A 21,900-nucleotide genomic window follows, 5' to 3' on the forward strand; every position below is an offset into this window, starting at 1 on the left:
GCGATTCATCCCGGGGTTATTGCATCACCATGAACTAAATCGATTTTTGACTACAACATTTATAATGGAGACATGAAGTTTGCATTTAAGGTGGTGCATGACTTTGATTTCTTTAAGGCTTAGCGAGGCTCGGGGAGTCGTCCAAGGCCCCTAATACTTTTAAAAGATTTCGTTAAAGAAGTTCAATTTATAAGTTTAAGCTTCCACAAATATCGTTGCTTTTACCCGTATAGAGTCAAATACCGAGCAAAAAAACTTGCAAAGCCGAGAGGACATAGGATTAATAATTCGGCATTGATGTTTTGAGTTGATCATTAGTTGACGTGTGGTATCAACTTAGTCAAGAGCTTAAATAATCATATAGATATTTATAATTGATGGATGTAATAAAGTATGCGTAAAAAAATTGAAATTCATAAAAGAAAATCAATGTTTTGGTACAGTGTTAAATTTAAGGTTTTATTAACATAATAATTGATGTGGGTTCAAATCCGTTTGACTGCATATTTTATATTCTTTTAAAATAATAAGAACTAAAATAGCCTTCAATAATATAACTTATTTTAAACATGACAGGAAAGTATTTCTAATTTCTGTAATATAGTCGTGTCACCGAATTAGTTAAGGACTTCTATAACAGTTAGTATAAATTGTAAAGATATTGAAATATGCATTAAAAATCACCACAGAGGTTCAATTTCCCCTTGAATCTCTGTACTCTTTTAGCCCTTTAAAATTTCATCGTCCTATTTTTAAAATTACATGAATTTGATGCTTTACTTATTGAGTTTAATATAATTTTTGGAAAAAAATCAAATTGATAGCACTACAAAAAAATTCATTAAATTTGAATACTTAGTACTTTTATATTCAAACGTCCAATTAAAAAATTAGAGTCCAATTCATATCACATATTCAGATTTAAGAGAAATCAATAATCGTTCTTACCAATTGATCTTTTATTTTTTAAATCAGCTAAGTGGAAGGACTAAAATCTTGAAATTGAAAACAAAGAGGTTTCATCTGGAAATGTTGAAGAGTAGAGGGATTGGATGATAAGTAAAGAATTTATTTTTGTAATTTCTGAAATTAGACGTTCATAATGGCGTAAAAAATGCAAGAAAAACCTCAGCTGTTTCTATCGAAAGAAAGGAAAAGAAAATCCAAACATTTTTTACGCGCTCGAAACACTGGTAGCCAAGTGTGTGTTGTAAATTTGGTAATTTTAGTGAATCTCGGTGTAGTATAAATAGCAACATAATGATGGTGTTCTAAGCAAATCAAGCTCAAGTTCAATTTTTTTTGTCACAGCTTGTCTCTCCAATCCTATTAGGGTCTTGTTTGCATCCAACCAGTTGTTTCCAAGGGATAGGCTTTGATAGTTAAAATAAGAACCACTATGTGTATTTCTAGTTATAGTTATAGTTTCTTTCTGTTGTTATTTGTTGTCATAATGCCAAAACTAGAAGCTCATATTGCTGAATATCACAAGATCTATCTCCCCAACCCGGAGGAGGTGGTCTGCCATTATAATAACCATTTCTCTAGGACCATGCTCGAGTTTTATATCACCAAAAGGGTGTTGGCAAAATCGAAAAAGGGTCCCTGTGAGGTTACCAACCACGTTGATAGTTGCTGGTGATGTGATCCTAACTAGGAAAAGAATAGGAAGAAGTTGGCCGACTGTGCCCCTGGATTTGCTCGTGGTACTATCGGTGGAAAGGGTGGTAAGTTTTACGTGGTCACTGACCGTATTGATAATGCTGCTGACCCCAAGCCTGGAACTCTGCTTCATGTTGTCATGCAAACTAGACAACTTTGGATCTCTTTCAAAGGGTCCATGACCATCACGCTGAAATAAGAGGTCATTGTTACAATTCATAAGACCATTGATGCGAGGGGAACCAATGTTGAAATTTGCAATAGTGCTAGTGTTAAATTTGAGTTTTTACTAACAGAATAATTGATGTGGGTTCAAATCCCTTTGAAAGCATATTTTATATTTTTTAAATTAATAAAAACTAACATAATAATTTAAGGTTTTAGAATAATATAATTTATTTTAAATACGAAAGGAGAGTATTTCTGATTTTCGTAATATAGTCGGTGCTCGATTAACTCGTGTACTCTTTTAGACTTTTAAAATTTCATCCTTTTTTTTAAAAAATTAAATGAATTTACTACTTTACTTATTCAATTTAATATAATTTTTTTTAAAATCTAATTGATAACATTAATAACAAAATTCGTTAAATTTGAATACATAGTAGTTTTATATTTAAAGGCACAATTAAAAAATTATAGTCCAATTCATATCACGTATTCAGAATTAAGAGAAATCAATAAACTCTCTTACCAATTGGAATTTTATTTTTTAAATCAGCCAAGTGGAAGGACTAAAATCTTGAAATTGAAAGCAAAAAGATTTCATCTTGAAATGTTGAAGAGTAGAAGAATTGGAGAATAATTAGAGAATTTTTTTTTTTTGTAATTTCTTAAATTAGAAATTCAGAATGGCATAAAATTTGCAAGAAAAACCTCAATTGTTTCTCTCAAAAAAAATGGTAAGAAAACCCAAACGTTTTTTAGGCACTAGAAACACTGGTAGCCAAGTGTGTTTTGTAAATTTGGTAAATTTAAAAAATCTCGGTGTACTATAAATAGCGACATAATTATAGTGTTCCAAGGACGTCAAGCTCGAGTTCCACTTTTTGGTTTCGTAGCTTGTCTCTCCTATCCTATCAAGTCCTTTTTTCATCTAACTAGTTTGTAACACCCTAACTCGTATTCGTCGTTGAAATAGGGTTACGAACATTACTAAAGATTTCAAATCAAAACAATCAAAAATTTAAAACATTTAATTCACATCATCAATTATAGCAAAAACCAATCAAAGACATACATATTGTCCCTTATTCGAGCCCTCGAGGCCCTAAAAACACATTACAAACATATCAGGACTAAATCAGAAACTGATAAAATTTTTCCTAAAAAGGTGAAAATTTTCAAACAATAGGGGTCACACGGCTGAGACACACGCTTGTGTCTCAAGCCATATGGGCATTCGAAGTAGGGACACACGGTCGTGTCCCAACTCGTGTCCGAGCCTGTGTAACTCTCTAACTTAGGTCACACGGCCAAGCCACACACCCGTGTACTAGGCCGTGTACCCTTCAAAATGGCCTCACACGTACGTGTGCTAGGTCGTGTAACTGCTTGACTTGCAACCCTTTGTAAGCTATAGGGGACATGCGGCCGTGCCACACACAACTGAGACACACACCGCTGTCTTAGGCCATGTGGACAAGAATTAGGATATTTTCAAGCCAATTCTTTCACCCAAAATGTGCACACTTGTGCAACTCAAACGCACCTAATTCAAGTTTCAAAAATATACCTAAAATGTGAATAGTCAAGCTAACACAATATGATACTAATTATACGACCTATATGCCCTAAGGCATCTCAATTTACATGACATTAAACATATCCAAACACAAGCATAATATAGTCATTAATAACTTAACATTCACAATCTAAATTCTATACCATTTCATACCACATTTGCCACATTCAAACACATCAAAATGGTCATCCAAAACATGTATTCACTTGACCACTCCAACACATACCATTCAAGTACCAAAATGCCAAAACATTTACAATCATAAACCATATATACATACTAACAAAACCACCAAACCTGTAATAGACATTTTCAGTGAAATCAGAAAGTGGTTTCAAGACCACAAGTCTAAAGTTAAAAAGTTTATTTTATTATTATTTTATTGCATACAACATTATAGTATTACCATATAAAAAAATTTAAGAAATTTTACAGTTTACATGCTCAATTTGATAAAAATGACTAAATCGCTTAAAGTGCAAAAGTTGAGTTCTAATAGCTAAAGGTATTAAATAGCTATAGAACCTTAGAGTAAGAGTCCTTATATGGTAATTATACCATTTATATGTTAGTGGATGAGCATGGCTTGGAATTTGTGTAAATTTGCTTAATTTTTAACGTTAATTAAGTAAATAGGTAAATAATGATAAAAACTAATGAAATAAAATATGCTATCATCTTTTATTCTTCATCATGAATCAAAAATTAGGTTTTGGGAAGCCATTTTGGTGCTTAAGCTTGCGGCAACTTCGTCTTGCTCTTATGTAAGTGATTTTTGTCTCCTTTTTAATGATTTCTACGTTTTCGGGATCGTTGTAGCTTAATCTAGCTAGCCCGGGGACTAATTTGTGAAACTATGAAAATATTAGGGTTTTTACATTGATGAAAATACATGATTTTTGATGTTTGATGATATAAAATGGATGGTTGTAGTTAGATAAACAACTTTTCTTAAAAGATTTTTGATGAAATTGTCAAATAGGGACTAAATAAAAAAATAAAAAAATATTACATGGTGAAATTGGTAAATAATTAAAGTATAGGGCATGCTAGGGACCTAGTTGATATTCAGCCATAGTGGATTGTGGTGAAAATGCATAAATTTCCATTTTTATGAGCTAGGGACTAAATTGTAAAGAAATTAAAAGTATAGGGGCAAAATAGTAATTTTTCCAAAATGTGATTTTGGCCTAAATTGAATAAGTTGTGTATTAAATTTAGTTAAATTTATCCATATACATCAAGACAAACCTCGTACAGAGTTAAATCGAGACAAAAGGAAAATCTCAGATTTCCATATCAAAGTATACTCATCGAGGTAAGTTCATGAAATTAAATCATTTTTATATGTTTTAGATTGAAATATATATGTTATGAATTTTCATACATAATTACTAAATGCATACCCAACAGCGTACGATAATTACCAAGCCCAGTTTGAACCTTAAGAATCCGTAGGATACAAATGACATGTCATTAAGGTTTACATGATTTGAGTATTGGTCCTGAACATCCTACCGATGGCTGAGGTCCTGTATGTGTTACAGATACTCCATAGCTTGTGTGAGCAACATCGTGTAGCTACGTTTTGACCCACAGCTCATGTAAACATACCGATTTATAGCTCATGAGAGCATACTGATCTACAGCTCGAGTGAGCATATCGATCTACAGCTCGAGTGAGCATACCGATTCACAGCTCGTATGAGCATCCATGTACATGAATTGAAGAATTACAGTTATATGAGTTAGCACACTATGTGTGAGCTATCCTGGGTATCCAACAATATTCTAAACGGTTCAACGGGCAATGTTCCAATACGAATTGATAAGATTTTGATACGAACTATTACATGTATATACATGAATTACATGGAAATGTTATTACATGGTATATAGAAACTTGAATTGGTCAGTACATGTACTTGGAACTTGACCAATTGTTGTATTCATCCATGTTTATTGGCTTATATATTTGTTTACATGGCTAACTTGGGTGGTGAATATGTGTGTAGGCATTTGGCCAAATTGTGTTGGAATATGCTTGGTTTACTTACCTATTATATGATTAAATGGTAAGTTATATTCTTAGTTATACGAACTTACTAAGCTTAAATGCTTACTCTGTGTTATTTTCTATGTTTTATAGTGAATCAAAAGCTCGTTCGAGTTGGAAGCTTGTTGGAGCTATATCATATTATCCATCGGCTCTTTTGGTACATTCGATTGTTAAATTTTGGTTATAATGGCATGTATAGGTATTTCGGCTAATGTTGGTCTATATGTTTTGTTGTGGATATGGAAATTTGATTTGGCTTGTGTTTTGGTATGTATACCAGTAGCCTTAAAATGGTTGATGAATGACTTAATATGGTTGAATGATGGAAGATGAGGTGATAGATGAATATGCATAATATATATGGTGTAACACCCCTTACCCGAGACCGTTGCCGGAGTCGATCATGAGGCATTACTTGACTTAACTTATAAGTTCGGGGCATAAAAATTTACTTTTAAAATTTATTTCACTGTTCACCATAATGTTGTGCACCTGCGCAGCAGTCACTAATTTAATTATAACTCAAGTTAAAAAACTCAAAATTTAGGTCCGTAAATTTTCCCTTAAACTAGACTCATATATTTTCTTTCCATAAATTTTTTAGAATTTTTGGTTCATCCAATCAGTACATTTTATTAGTTAAATTCTACCCTATTTCACTATCCGAGTGTCCTGCCCTCTCATCACTAAAAATTAATTATCTTATTCTAAAGACTTTATATGGTGCTTCCACTTGTTTCTAATAAAAATAGACTCACTAAGGATTTCATACATATAAATTATAACTCATAATTCTTTGTATAAAATCTCATTCACTCCTAATTCCATTTCTAATAATTTTGGTGATTTTTCAAATTCACATCACTGTAGTTGTCCAAAAACTATACCATTGCAAATTTTTACTCTTTTTATAATTTCTTTGTATTAATCAACATTTAAACATCCATAATACCAAACATGTTCTTAGTTAACCATTTTAATAGAAAATCATTAGCCCTATCATATGAACACACTCAAAATTACTAAGTCCCTGTACATGCCATAGCTTTACACGTTCGAAATTTCATAATATCGAGATGTCTGTGGATAGTGTGAGACGAACTCTGACGTCCTTGTGATCCCCAACTGACTTGGCGATTGTATAAAAATAAGGAACATAAATAAAGTAAGCATAAAGCTTAGTAAGTTTACAAGTAAATAAATAACAACATTTATCATAAACCATCATACTCATAAATTTTCATCAAGCACTCGGATCTTTACTTTCTTCTTTACTTACTCACTTGTTTACTTACTTGCTTGCTTAAATAACTCACAATTATAACTTACTCTTCACTTACTGAAATTCTTTTTCTCAACTGATAATTGAGATATTTTCGATCCTTTATAACTCACCTGAATCTAGTTATCATGCTTTTGCTTGAACTTTCATGTAACTTAATTCATTTTCTAGCTCGTTGAATCATTGGGAATACTAAGGATACTCGGGTCTCTTGTCTGAATATAACATGCCAAAGCTATGTTCCAAACATAGTCTTACATGGGTTGTTTCCTGTACTGCCAATGCCATATCCTAGATATGGTCTTACATGGGATTTCTCATATCGGTGCCCATGCCATGTCCCAGACATAGTCTTACGAGGGACCTTTCATCTCGGTGCCAATGCCATGTCCTAGACATGGTCATACATGGGACCTCTCATAATCTCAGTGATGCCAATGCCATGTCCCAGGCATGGTCTTACATGGGATCTCTTTACCCAAATTTCATGACATTTGTATCCAGTACATTCCTAATGTTTCAACGGGGCTTGTATCACTAATTCTCTGTCATCTCATACTTGAGTCAACATTATATATTTTCATGAAATAAATACATAATTGCTGAAATATAACAATATTAATAATACTTATTGAAATATTGTATTTATTTACCGTAAACTTACCTCGGTACCAAATTTGACCAAATCTAGCAATTTAGTCTTCAATCTTTTTCTTTCCCCAGTCTAACTTCAGATTTCGTTCTTCTTGATCTATAATAGAAAAATTTTCTTATTTAATATTCACATTTATCAAAACAATCCTTGACTCAAACTTTGGCAAAGTTATAATTTTGCCTCTAAACTTTTGCATATTTACACTTTTTCCCCAAAGCTCGGATATTAAACTTCATCTCTTATTCTTATCTTTTATGACATGCTGAACATTTTTCCCATCTATGGTAACATCAAATTCCCACTCTAACACTTACTTTTGAAAATTAGGTATTTTTACCGATTATGTCGTTTTACTCATTTTCACTTAAAATCGGCTTGCAAAAGTTATTAAACATAATTTAAAGCTTCATATTCTACCATAAAACATCAAAATAAACACATTCCACCTATGTTTATTTTTCCAAATATAAACCCTAGTTTAAATTATTGCTAGAATAAGCTAAATCAAGTTACCGGGACTCCAAAAACGTAAAGAACATTAAAAACGGGGCTTGGGATCACTTACTATAGAGCTTGAAAGCTTGAAAACCCTAACTATGGCTTCCCCCATTGCTAATTTCGGCCAAATGAAGAATATGAACAAAAATTGGCTTTTAATTTTGTTTTTAATTCATTTTAATAACTAAATGACCAAAATGTCCTTAATGAAAATCTTTGGAAACAAGTCTAACCATGTCCATTTTTGTCCACGAACTTAACCAATGGTCTAATTACCATATAAGGACCTCCAAATTAAAATTTCATAACAATTAGACACATCTAACATGTAGAACTCAACTTTTGCACTTTTTACAGTTTAGTCCTTTTTACTAAATTGAGTGCCCAAACGTTGAAATTTTCGAACGAAATTTTCACAAACTCATTCCGTGAAATCGTAGACCATAAAAATATAATAAAAATAAATTTTATCACGTCGAATTTGTGGTCCCAAAACCACTATTTCTACTAGGCCCAAAATTATGATGTTACATTTCTCCCACTTTAGGGATTTTCGTCACCGAAAATCTTACCTATGAAGAAATTTGGGTACTGTTTTAACATAGCCTCTTCAGGCTCGCATGTAGCCTCATCAACCCCATGCCTATTCCATAACACTTTCACAAGTGCAATACTCTTGTTCCTTAGTTGCTTGATCTCTCTATCTAGAATTTTTACCGGTTCTTCAACATAAGTCATGTCTGGCTGAATCTCAACCTCTGTCGGTGAGATCACATGTGACGGATCGGAACGGTAATGACGTAGCATAGACACATGGAACACATTATGAATATTATCTAACTCAGTTGGAAAAGCTAACCGATATGCTAAGGGCCCAATTCTTTCAGTCACCTCAAACGGTCCAATAAAAGGTCGACTTAGTTTGCCTTTCTTGCCAAATCTGAAAATTTTCTTCCCCGGGGATACTTTCAAAAAAACTTTGTCACCAACTTGATACTCGATCTCTTTTCTTTTTAAATCTGCATAAGACTTTTGTCTGTTTGAAGCTGCTTTTAAACAATCTCTAATAACTTTTACTTTCTCTTCCGTTTCTTTGACTAAATCAACCTCATAAATCTGATTTTCCTTAAGCTTTGTCCAATACAAAGGCATACAACACTTACATCCATACAAAGCTTCATAAGGAGCCATTTTTAAACTCAACTGATAACTATTATTATAGGCAAACTCTACCAACGGCAAATATTTCTCCCAACTACCTTGAAATTCTAAAATACAACATCTGAGCATATCTTCAAGTAGCTAAATAACTCTCTCCTACTGACCATCAGTCTGAAGATGGAAAGCCATACTGAAGTTCAACTTTGTACCTAAAGCTTCCTGCAATTTCCTCCAAAATCACGAAGTAAATCTCAGATCTCTGCCTGAGATGATCGGTAACGGTACCCCATGTAATCTCACTATCTCTGAAACATACAATTCAGTCAACTTGTCAAGTGAATAACCCATACGAACCGGGATAAAATGAGTTGATTTCGTTAGCTTATCAATCACAACCCATACTACATCTCTCTTTCTCGGTGTCAACGGCAACCCTGCTACAAAATCCATGGTAACTCGGTCCCATTTCCACTCAGGAACTAACACAGGCTGCAATAAACCTGAAGGTACATAATGTTTGACCTTTACCTGTTGAGAGATCAAGCATCTAGAAACAAATTCTGAAATATCTCTTTTCATTCTTACCCACCAGTACATTTTCTTTAAATCATTATACATCTTTGTACTACCTGGGTGAATAGACAAATAACTGCTATGTGCTTCCTGTAAGATCTTTCGAATAAGCTCATCATTCTTCGGTACACATATCTGATTTCTGAACATCAAACAACCATCAGAACCAATCTGAAAATCAGACTCTACACCTGACACGCACTAAGCTCTTTTAGCTTGCAACTCATTGTCATCATTCTGAGCTTTACAGATTTCTTTGAGAAACATCAGTTTAGCCATCAACTCAGCTAAAATGGAACCATCATTAGATTAATCAAAACTGGTATTCAAAGCTCTCAATGCAAATAAAGATTTTCTACTCAAGGCATGAGAAACAACATTTGCCTTACCTGGGTGGTAATCGATCACTAACTCATAATCTTTAATCAATTCCAGCCATCTTCCTTGCCTCAAGTTCAAATCTTTTTGAGTCATCAAGTACTTCAAGCTTTTATGGTCAGTAAATATTTGGCACTTTCACCGTACAAGTAATGTCTCCAGATCTTCAACGCAAATACAATGGCAGCCAGCTTTAAGTCGTGCGTCAGGTAATTTTTCTAGTGTCGCTTTAACTGTCTGGAAGCATATGCAATGACTTTATCTTCTTGCATAAGTACACAACCCAATCCGTTCAAGGATGCATCACTATAAATCACAAATTCTTTACTCGGTTTTAATTGTTCTAAAATAAGAGCTTCAGTCAACAATGCCTTTAACTTGTCAAAACTCTACTGACACTTTTCAATCTATTCAAACTTGACATCTTTCTGGAACAATCTTGTCAACGGGGTAGCTATCATGGAAAATCCCTTTACAAATCATCTGTAATAACCAACTTATCCAAGAAAACTTCTAACCTCTGACACATTTTTGGGTGGTTTCCACTCAACAATTATTGAAATTTTACTCGGATCAACTTTAATACCATCACCTGAGACAATATGTCCAAGGAATCCAACTTCCCGAAACCAGAACTCACTTTAACTAAACTTGGCATAAAGCTTATTATCTCTCAAAATTTGTAAAACGGTTCTCAAATGCTCGGCATGTTCAATCTCATTATGAGAATAAATCAGCATATCATCAATGAACACAACTACAAATTTATCCAAGTAAGGTCTAAAAATTCGGTTCATTAAGTTCATGAAAATAGCAGGAGCATTAGTCAAGCCAAATCGCATCACAACAAACTCATAGTGACCATACCTAGTCCGAAAAGTAGTCTTCGGAACATCTGACTCTTTAACCCTCAACTGATAATAACCGAATCTCAAATCTATCTTGGAAAACACAGTAGCTCCCTTCAATTGGTCAAACAGATTATCAGTTCTAGGTAGTGGATATTTTTTCTTTACAGTTACTTTGTTAAGCTGCCGATAATCTATGCATAATCTCATCGAACTGTCTTTCTTTTTCACAAAAAGCACTGGTGCACTCCACGGAGAACAACTAGGATTTGCAAAACCTTTATCAGTTAATTCCTGCAACTGAGCTTTCAATTCTTTCAATTCCAACGGGGCCATTCTATAAGGAGCAATAGAAATAGGAGTTGTACTTGGAATCAACTCAATACCAAATTCAACTTCTCTAATATGAGGCAAACCTAGTAATTCTTTCGAAAACACATCTAAATACTCACGTACCACTGGCACTGATTCAATTTTCAACTATGGATCTCCAGTGTTCAATACAAAAGCAAGATAAGCTTCACACCCTTTTCTCAAACATTTCTGAGCAGACATAATAGAAATCATGGCAAGAGAACTATCTGGCTCTTCTGAATTAACCCGGATAATATCACTGTTTTTACATTTAAACTTAATGTATTTCTTTCCGCAATTCACTATCACATCATTGGCAGACACCATAATAAGGTAAATTGACTTAACAACTCTTATCGAAGCTCACACGAAGTTATTTCATTTTACCAACCGATAGCCAAAGCAAACTCATTTCATAATTCGATAGTCGAAGCTATCTATTTTCATAATTTGATAGTCGAAGCTATCCCTTTACATAGTTTGATGGTCATCACCATCTCTTTTCATAATTTGATAGTCGAAGCTATCCCTTTTCATTGTTTGATGGTCGTCACCATCCCTTTTCATAATTTGATAGTTGAAGCTATCCCTTTCCAGTAGTCGATGATTATCGATATGCCGTTGGATTTTTCCACTTAAACACAATTGGATATTATATAAAATAATAGCATTTAAAACATAATTTGAAATATTATTTCAATGTACGAACTTACCTCGATGGTAAACATAGAAATGCTGTTGCTTAATTTGAAACTTTTTCTTTGCCTCAATCTAGAGCCATACGCAGTCTATCTTGATCTAAATGAATAAATTTGATCAATTTAATAACTATTCTATTCAATTCAACCCTAATTCACATTTTTGAAAATTACACTTTTTTCGCTAATGTTTTTATTTGTTCAAATTAGTCCTTAGGGTCGTAAAATGAAATTCATGCAAATTCACCCCTACCCAACCCTAGCCAAATTTCTTACAAGCTCATACTAGCTCACACATTTCATTATTTCACAAGTTACACCATGAATATTTCACATTTTAAAATTTAATCCATAGTAGAAAATTTCAACAAAAATCACTTACTAAAAGTTGTTTATCTAACAACTAACCATTTTCTTTCATCAAACATACAAATCAATAAATACAAATTTATGGTAAATCCCTAAAATTTTAAAAAATTTTCAAATTAGTCCCCAGGCTATCTAGATTAAGCTACAATGATCCCGAAAACATAGAAGTCATTAAAAACGGAATAAAAACTACTCACATGCAAGCAAAAGAGTGATAGACAAATGTTGGATCTTCTCTTATGGCTTTCCTTAGGTTAAATTTTGGTTGAATATGATTAAAGAAATATGATTACATTGATTTTTCTTAATTTTTATCATTATTTACCAATTTACCTTTATAACCTTTTAAAACATTAAAAATTTCATTAATACCAAGCCATGTACATCCACGATCTTCATTAATGGTCTAATTCCTACATAAGGACTCATAATTTAAGGTTCTATAGCTATTTAATACATTTAGCTATGAGAACACTACTTTTTCACTTTATGCGATTTAGTCCATTTTATCAAATTCATCATGCAAACGGTAAATTTTCGTATTAAAATTTTTATACAGTAATACTAACTTGTTGTAGATGTTAAAATAATAATCAAATAAATGTTTCTACATTAGAATTATTGTCCCGAAACAATTGTTCTGATTTCACTAAAAACAGGCTGTTACACAGTTATTTCCAAGAGCTAGGCTTTCATAGTTAGTATAAGAATCGCTATGGGTATTTCTAGTTATAGTTATATTTTTTTTCGTTGTTATTTTTTTGTAATCCCAACCCTGGAAGCTCACATCACTGAATATGACAAGTACCGAAAGGCACGAGAATTGGAAGCCATTAAGAACCTGGACAACGCCTATCACCCCAACCCGGAGGACGTGGTCCGCCACTACAATGACCACTTCTCTAGGACCATGCTTGAGTTTAATAGTACAGAAAGGATGTTAAAGGAATTGAGAAAGGGTCTGTGTCACGTTACCAACCCTGTTGATAGGTGCTAGCAATGTGATCCTGACTAGGAAAAGAACAAGAAGAAGTTGGCTGACAGTGCCCCTAGATTTGCTCGTGGTACTACCACTGGAAAGGGTGGTGAGTTTTATGTGGTCACTGATCCTATAAATAATGTTGTTGACCCCAAGCCAAGAACTCTATGTCATGCTACAACCCAAACTGGACCACTTTGGATCACTTTCAAAAGGTCCATGACCATTAAGCTGGAACAGGAGCTCATTGTTACAAGTGACAAGATCATTGATGCGAGGGGAGCCAATATGAAAATTTGCAATGCTGATGGTATTACTTTCTAGTTTACAAAGCATGTTATTATCCATGGCCTCCATATCCATCACATTATTCCCACCAAGTGATGCGAACCAGCCTGCGAACCTAGCTAACACCAAACGAGGTCCCCTCGAGCTCCCCATTGGACCAATTACTCAAGTTCCCCATTGGACCAATTACTCGAGCTCGAGCTAAACATTTTAAAGAATCACTATCAACTCTATTTGAATGAACTTGGGAGAAAGCTACAAAGGGGTTGGATGACTCATCAAGTAGCATCTTCAATTTATTGGAAGCTGAATTCAAATCAGCTAGCTAACTTAGCTAGCTATACTTGAACATCTTAATTATTTTAGCTCATTTAATTTTGTTTAGCTCACTACAGCTTGAATTACATTTCTTAAATGTGTCTTAGTCCATTACGTATTTAGTTGTGTGTTTAATTTTCTTTAAAGTTATTTTTTTAATTTGTCTTACCAGGTTTTAAGGTATACGACTGGACAAATGCACATTACCGATTCAATGAGGCTCATTCAATGAGGTGCATGTACCTGAATATGCTTGAACTTTGGGAGCTGATTATTAGTTGAACATACATGTACCTTCCAGGTTCATCAAAGCTAATTATTATGGAAGCATGTATCCGACCATGCACATACGGAAGGCATCATCTTGCAGCTAAATATTCTTGTATCTAGACGATACATAGGAGCTAATTAATATAGCACATTGTACCCTATTTGTGCATGAATCTTGAGCTGCTGTTTAGTGCATTCATTCAGCTCATTATTCATGCATCCATTTCCAAAAGATATGAGCAGATTCGCTACCCTTTAAGAGACCATTCGTTGTTTGCTGATTCACAGCTCAAGTCTCCTCATAACCAAGTGTTCACATCTCAAAGACCATTCGATTGCAAGCAAGGACATTCACCAACTACTTCTCATTTGGTGCACCTCTTAGAAATTGCTTTCATTCACCGAATCCAACTCCATTTAGCTCACCCATCAACACCATGAACCAAGGTTGTTTCGTCGCCTACTTAGTTAAATTCATTGGATTATTCCAGCTGGAAATCAAATCACTTTAGCTTCATGTATCTACTTTTAAATCATGTCCATTCGGCTGGTTGTCTATTAGCTTATAAATAGCACAATTGTAAACCTTTTGAAGGTTAACTAAGAACTTTTGACATACAAGAATTATAACTTTGTGAGTTATTCACTCTCATTTTTCTTTGAGATTCAACTTGACTTATCTAGCTAAGCTAGTGGCGTCATCCTTGTTTCTTTCTAAACTTATCACTCGTCCGAGTGTGGCGTTCAAACTTATACCGTTGGTTCCTATCTTGCTATATAGTGGGTCACGGTCCTATCCAACTATCCATCTTTTCACCTTAAAACTTATAAGATTCAGGTCCTTAATCTCTATTAATGGTTCTTTCTTATTTTAAGTTCTTTTATCCATCTATCCATTAAACTATCTTTGTTATTAATTTCGCTGCCTATTTAAACTATCTTCTTAAATTTATCTTTTTTTAAACCAAAAATAAGAACTCCTTAATTTTTGATGGGCAATCAAACGACTCAATTACATCCCGTAATCGAGTTCGTATCACCAAGGGTGGAAAGATCAAGGATGGTGAAAACCACCTTGGGTTTCGGACTGCTAGCGATGGAGATGGAGTCTCTCTTTTTGAAGCAACCAATATTTGGCTCGACTAACTTTCCCTTCACCATTGCATTGATGGTCTTATAGATGTCATTCAAGGCTCCATTGCCGTTACCATTTCTAACTGCCACTTCACTAACCACAACAATGTACTATTACTTTCTTTTCTATTTTAAACTAGGCACGATGAGGAATTTTTTGAGTAACAAAATAGTATAATTAAAATGAAAAAAATTACAGGTGACAGTTGTTCAGAGTAAGAGACTCTTACAGTGCCGACAAGAAGATGCAAGTCACTATTGCTTTGAACCACTTTGGTAAAGGATAGGTAGAGAGGATGCCTAGGTGCCGATTTGGTTTTATTCATGTCATCAACAATCACTACAATCATTGGTTTTTGTATGCCATTGGTGGCACCAGCCACCCTACAATTACCAGCCAGGGAAACAGGTATTCCGCACCAGGCACCTTTGCGACTAAGGAGGTGACCTGTAGGGGCCTCTTAAAACCGGCACAATGGAAGAATTGGAACTAGGTATCACAAGGTGACCATTTCAAAAACGATCCCATTTTTAACCTATCCGGTAATTTGAGTGCCAGCAGCCAATTTGGTGCCGACAAAATGATGACTTTCAAGCCTGTTCAAATAGTCCCCAAACTCACAAAGTATGTCGGACCACTCAGCTGCACAATATGCCGTCCTTACGAAATACATTATTTTTATATGCATGTGTCTTTTTCACGTACAACATTTGATACCCAAGCATAGTACATTTTTGATTTTTTGTGAATGATTACCAATGAATTTTCTTTTAGGTGAATCAACCTTATTCTCTTCTTCTCTTTTCCTAATAGATAATTACAATTTTTTCATAAGCGTATCTGTAGAAATCATAAATTTAGAACATAAATGTGTGTTTGAAAATAACAGATAATAAATAATGAAATGTGTGGTTTAAAATAAATTAACCATAATAACACTGATTATCATGGTGTTTTTATCAATCTTAAGTTGGTGTGGACACCAACTTAACCAATTACATTAATCTAACATATCAAATATATATATTCTATTGCAAGGTTTTCTTGGATTTGTGCTAACCTTTAAATTTAAGTGAGTTTAGAATTTTCCATGTGTCACCAATCATTTCATGGAAAGTATGAAATTAATGAAATTACTTATTTGCCTAGAATTAAAGTTGTGTAATTAACTAAAACTTTTAAATAACTTGAGACCATTTAGTTTTTATAAATTTTGTAAGTGCCAACTTACATATTCGGTTACTCGGTCATATTTCAAAACACATCAAATCTAGAAAAGAAAGAATGAAGAATCATGAGTGTTCTTCATATAGTAATATTCCTATTGATGCAATGGCAATAACGATTCCTCCAGATGTTCTTGCATCACCATGAGCTAAATTGATTTTTTACAACATTTATAATGTAGGGATCAAGTATACATTGAAGGTGGTGTATGAGTTTGATTTCTTTAAGGAACAGCGTGGGTCGGGGATCCGTCCAAGGCCCCTAATACTATTAAAATATTTCTTTAAAGAAGTTCACTTGATAGGTTTGAGCTCCCACAAATGACATTGCTTTTACCAGTATAGAGTCAAATACTAAAGCAAAAAAACTTGTAAAGTCGAGAGTACACAGGATTAATAATTTGGCATCTATGTTTTGAGTTGATCCTCAGTTCAAACGTGGTATCAATATAGTCAAGGGCTTAAGTAATCGTATAGATATTTATAATTTATAGAGGTAATAAAGTATGCTTAACAAAATTAAAATTCATAAAAGAAAATCAATGTTTTGGTAGAGTGTTAAATTTAAGGTTTTACTAACATAATTATTGATGTGGGTTCAAATCCCTTCAAAAGCATATTTTATATTTTTAAAAAATAAAAAAACTAAAAGAGCCTTGAATAATATAACTTATTTTAAATACGAAAGGAAAGTATTTCTGGTTTTCGTAATAGAGTCGAGGCTAGATTGACTCATGTCATCGAATTAGTTAAGGACTACAAAAAATGTTAGTATAGATTATAATGATCATGAAATATGCATTAAAAATCACTACAAAGGTTCAATTTTGCCTTGAATCTCTATACTCTGTTAGACTTTTAAAATTTCATCCTTCTATTTTTAAAATTCAATGAATTTGCCGCTTTACTTATTCAATTTAATATAATTTTTAAAAAAAATCTAATTGATAACACTACTAACAAAATTACTTAAATTTGAATACCTAGTACTTTTATATTCAAAGGTCCAATTAAAAAATTAATGTCCAATTCATATCACATTTTCAAATTTAAGAGAAATTAATAAATTGCCTTACCAATTCAACTTTTATTTTTTAAATCAGCCAACTGCAAGATCTAATATCTTGAAATTGAAAGCAAAGGGATTTCATCTCGAAATGTTGAAGAGTAGAGGGATTGGAGAAGAATTAGAGAATTTTTTTCCTAATTTCTGAAATTAGACGTTCAGAATGGCGTAAAAATGCAAGAAAAACCTCAACTGTTTCTATCCAAAAAAAAAAAGAAAAGAAAATCCAAACATTTTTTAGGCACTCAAAACACTAGTAGCCAAGTGTCCTCTGTAAATTTGGTAATTTTAATGAATCCCGGTGTAGTATAAATAGTGACATGATGGTGGTGTTCCAAGCACATCAAGCCCGAGTTCCACTTTTTGGTGTCGTAGCTTGTCTCTCCTATCCTATCAGGGTCCTATTTGCATTCAAGCAGCTGTTTCCAAGAGTTAGGATTTGATAGTAAAAATAATAACCACTTTGGGTATTTCTAGTTATAGTTATAGCTTTTTTCCTATTGTTATTTATTGTCGTAATCCCAACCATAGAAGCTCACATCGCTGAATATGACGAGTACTGAAGGGCACGAGAATTGGTAGCTATTGAAAACCTCTACAAGGCCTATCAGCCCAACCCAGAGAAGGTGGTCCGTCATTACAATGATCACTTCTCTAGGACCATGCTCGAGTTTTTTATCACCAAAAGTGTGTTGGCAAAATAAAAAAAAGGGTCCTTATGAGGTTACCAACCCCGTTGATAGTTACTGGCGATGTGATTCTGACTGGGAAAAGAACAGAAAGAATTTGGTCAATTGTGCCCCTGGATTTGCTCGTGGTACTACTGGTGAAAAGGGTGGTGAGTTTTACGTGGCCACTGACCCTATTGATAATGATGCTGACTGCAAGCCTGGAACACTACGTCATGCTGTCACCCAAACCGGACCACTTTGGATCACTTTCAAAAAGTACATGACCATCAAGCTGGAACAGGAGCTCATTGTTACAAGTGACAAGAGCGTTGATGTGAGGGGAACCAATATGGAAATTTGTAATGCTGCTAGTATTACTGTCCAATTTGTGAAGAACGTCATTATCCATGGCCTCTATATCCATCAGATTATTCCCGCTAAGGGTGGCAAGATAAAGGATGGTGAAAAACACCTTGGGTTATGAAGTGCCAGCGACGTAGATAGGATCTTTCTTTTCAAGAGCAACCAACATTTGGCTTGATCATCTTTCCCTTCACCATTACGCCGATGGTCTTATCGATGTCCTTCAAGGTTCCACTACTGTTACCATTTCTAACTGCCACTTCAGTAACCAAAACTATGTAATCTTACTTTCTTTTCTATTTTAAACTAGGCATGATGAGGAATTGATTGGGTGACACAATAAAATAATTGAAATGAAAAAATTACAGGTGATGTTTGGAGCAAGTAACTCCTACAATGTCGACGAGAAGATGCAGGTCACTGTTGCTTTGAACCACTTTGGTAAAGGATTAGTAGAGAGGATGCCTAGGTGCCAATTTCGTTTTATTCATGTAGTCAACAATGGCTACAATTAATGGTTCTTGTATGCCATCACCAGCATCAGCCACCCTACAATTATCAGCCAGGGCAACAGGTATTCCGCACCAGGCACCTTCGCAGCCAAGGAGGTGACCTGTAGAGGCCTCTTAAAACCGACAAAGTGGAAGAATTTGAACTAGGTATCAAATGGTGACCACTTCGAGAACGGTGGCTTTCTTACTCCATCCGGTAATTCGAGTACCAGCAAGCAATTTGGTGCCAACAAAATGATTCATTTTAAACCCAATCAATTGGTCCCTGAACTCATGAAGTATGCCGGCCATCCTTGCTAAAAACATTATTTTTATATGCATCTATCCTCCCTTTTTTACTTACAACATTTGATACCCAGCGTAGTACATTCGGGATTTTTTGTGAATAACTGTTAGTAAATTTTCTTTTATGCGATTCCACCCTATTCTCTTCTTCTCTCCTCCTAGTAGATAATTACAATTTTTTTCACACACATATCTGTGGAAATCATAAATTTAGAACATAAATGTGTGTTTGAAAAAAACATAGAAAAAATAATGAAATGTGTGGTTTGAAACAAATTAACAATAATAACGCTGATTATCATGGTGTTGTCAACAATCTTAAGTTGGTATGGACACCAACTCAATCAAGTACATTAATCTAACATATCTAATATATATTCTATTGCAAGGTTTTCTTGGATTTGTGGAAACCTTTAGTTTTAAGTAAGTTTATAATTCAGCATGTGTAACCAATCATTTCATAATAGGTATGAAAATTAATGAAATTACATATTTGGCTAGAATTAAATTTGTATAATTAAGTAAAACTTTTAACAATCTTGAGACCATTTAGTTTCTACAAATTTTGTATGTCCCAACTTACATATTCGGGTACTTGGTCATTTTTCAAAACACATCAAATCCAGAAAAGAAAGAAAGAAGAATCATGAGTGTTATTCATATAGTAATATTCTTATTGATGCAATGGAAATGGCTATTCCTCCCAGTGTTCTTGCATCACCGAGAACTAAATTGATTCTTTACTACAACATTTATAATGCAGGGATCATGTATACATTTAAGGTGGTGTATGAGTTTGATTTCTTTAAGGCTCAGCATGGGTCAAGGATCCGTCCAAGGCCCCTAATACTGTTAAAATATTTCTTTAAAGAAGTTCACTTCATAGGTTTGAGCTCCCACAGATGACATTGTTTTCACCATTATAGAGTACATAGGAGTAATAATTTGGCATCTATGTTTTGATTTGATCTCAGCTGACGAATGGTATCAACTTAGTCAAGGGCTTAAATAATCGTATAGATATTTATAATTGATGGAGGTAATAAAGTATGCGTAACAAAATTTAAATTCATAAAAGAAAATCAATGTTTTGGTAGAGTGTTAAATTTAAGGTTTTACTAACATAATAATTGATGTGGGTTCAAATCCCTTCAAAAGCATATTTTATATTTTTTTAAATAAAAAATAAAATAGCCTTGAATAATAGAACTTATTTTAAATACGAAAGGAAAGTATTTTTGATTTCCGTAATAGAGTCAGTGCTTGATTGACTTGTGTCACGAATTTGTTAAAGACTTAAATAAAAGTTTGTCTAGATTGTAAAGATAATGAAATATACATTAAAAATCACCATAAAGGTTCAATTTTGCCTCAAATTTCTATACTCTTTTAGACTTTTAAATTTTCATCCTTTTATTTTTAAAATTACATGAATTTACTGCTTTACTTATTCAATTTAATATTTTTTTACAAAAATCTAATTGAAAACACTACTAACAAAATTACTTAAATTTGAATACCTAGTACTTTTATATTCAAAGGTCCAATTAAAAAATTAAAGTCCAATTCATATCACATATTCAGATTTAAGAGAAATCAATAAACTGTCTTACCAATTAAACTTTTATTTTTTTACATAAGCCAAGTGGAAGGATTAAAATATTGAAATTGAAAGCAAAGAGATTTCATCTCGAAATGACTAGAGGGATTGGAGAAGAATTAGAGAATTTTTTCCTAATTTCTGAATTTAAACGTTCAGAATGGCGTAAAAATGCAAGAAAAACCTCAACTGTTTCTATCCAAAAAAAAAAGAAAAAGAAAATCAAACATTTTTTAGGCACTCGAAACACTAGTAGCCAAGTGTGTTCTAAAAATTTGGTCATTTTAATGAACCCCTATGTAGTATAAATTGCAACATGATGATGGTGTTTTAACAGCCTGTTTTTCAGTAGAGTCAAAAATAGTGGTTTCGGTGCCACCAAATCTGACGAGTAAGCTCGTAAATATAATTATTTAATATTTATGAATCAAAAATCGTTTTAAAATGTTTTTTAATTTGATAATTTATGTTATTTAAGTGATTTATTAAGTTTAAGTGGTAAGATCCTAAAGTCAAGTGGTTTTAGAAAATGAGGTATCAGGACCTCGTTTCTATAAATTGAGCTGTAAATATTTTTATAAAAATTTAAAGAGTGTCATTAAAGTGGTAGTTAAGTTTTGTTTAAAAATTTTAATGTTTCGATAGTTAATTAATTAAAAAGGACAAAATCGTAAAAGATGTAAAGTTTGATCACTATTTAATTTAAGTGATTAAATGGTTTGTTGAAAGGAAAAGGGACTTAAATGGTAATTAAACCATTTAAGGAGTTAGTGGACAAAAATGGACATGAATTTGATGTTTTATTTAACTATTAACCAAGGTTAAAACGATAATTTGATAAATTAAATTAAATTAAAATTTAAGCTATCATCTTTTCTAATTCTTCTTCCACTGAATTTGGGGAGA

General features: G+C 33.4%; 1 protein-coding gene across 1 annotated transcript; it reads left to right on the forward strand.

Moving 5' to 3' along the window:
• The first annotated feature begins 18,205 nt into the window (after nucleotides 1–18,205).
• On the forward strand, nucleotides 18,206–18,718 carry LOC107939971 (probable pectate lyase P59). The gene has a single exon (XM_041092708.1). The coding sequence runs from the start codon at nucleotides 18,206–18,208 to the stop codon at nucleotides 18,716–18,718; it is 513 nt and encodes a 170-aa protein (XP_040948642.1).
• The last annotated feature ends 3,182 nt before the right edge of the window (nucleotides 18,719–21,900 follow it).

This window comes from Gossypium hirsutum, chromosome D05 (assembly GCF_007990345.1).
Source record: "Gossypium hirsutum isolate 1008001.06 chromosome D05, Gossypium_hirsutum_v2.1, whole genome shotgun sequence".
In the NCBI taxonomy this organism is placed as follows: Eukaryota; Viridiplantae; Streptophyta; class Magnoliopsida; order Malvales; family Malvaceae; genus Gossypium; species Gossypium hirsutum.

Coding starts and splice junctions, on each gene's coding strand:
- LOC107939971 (XM_041092708.1), top strand. CDS start 18,206: ATGATCACTTCTCTAGGACCATGCTCGAGTTTTTTATCACCAAAAGTG.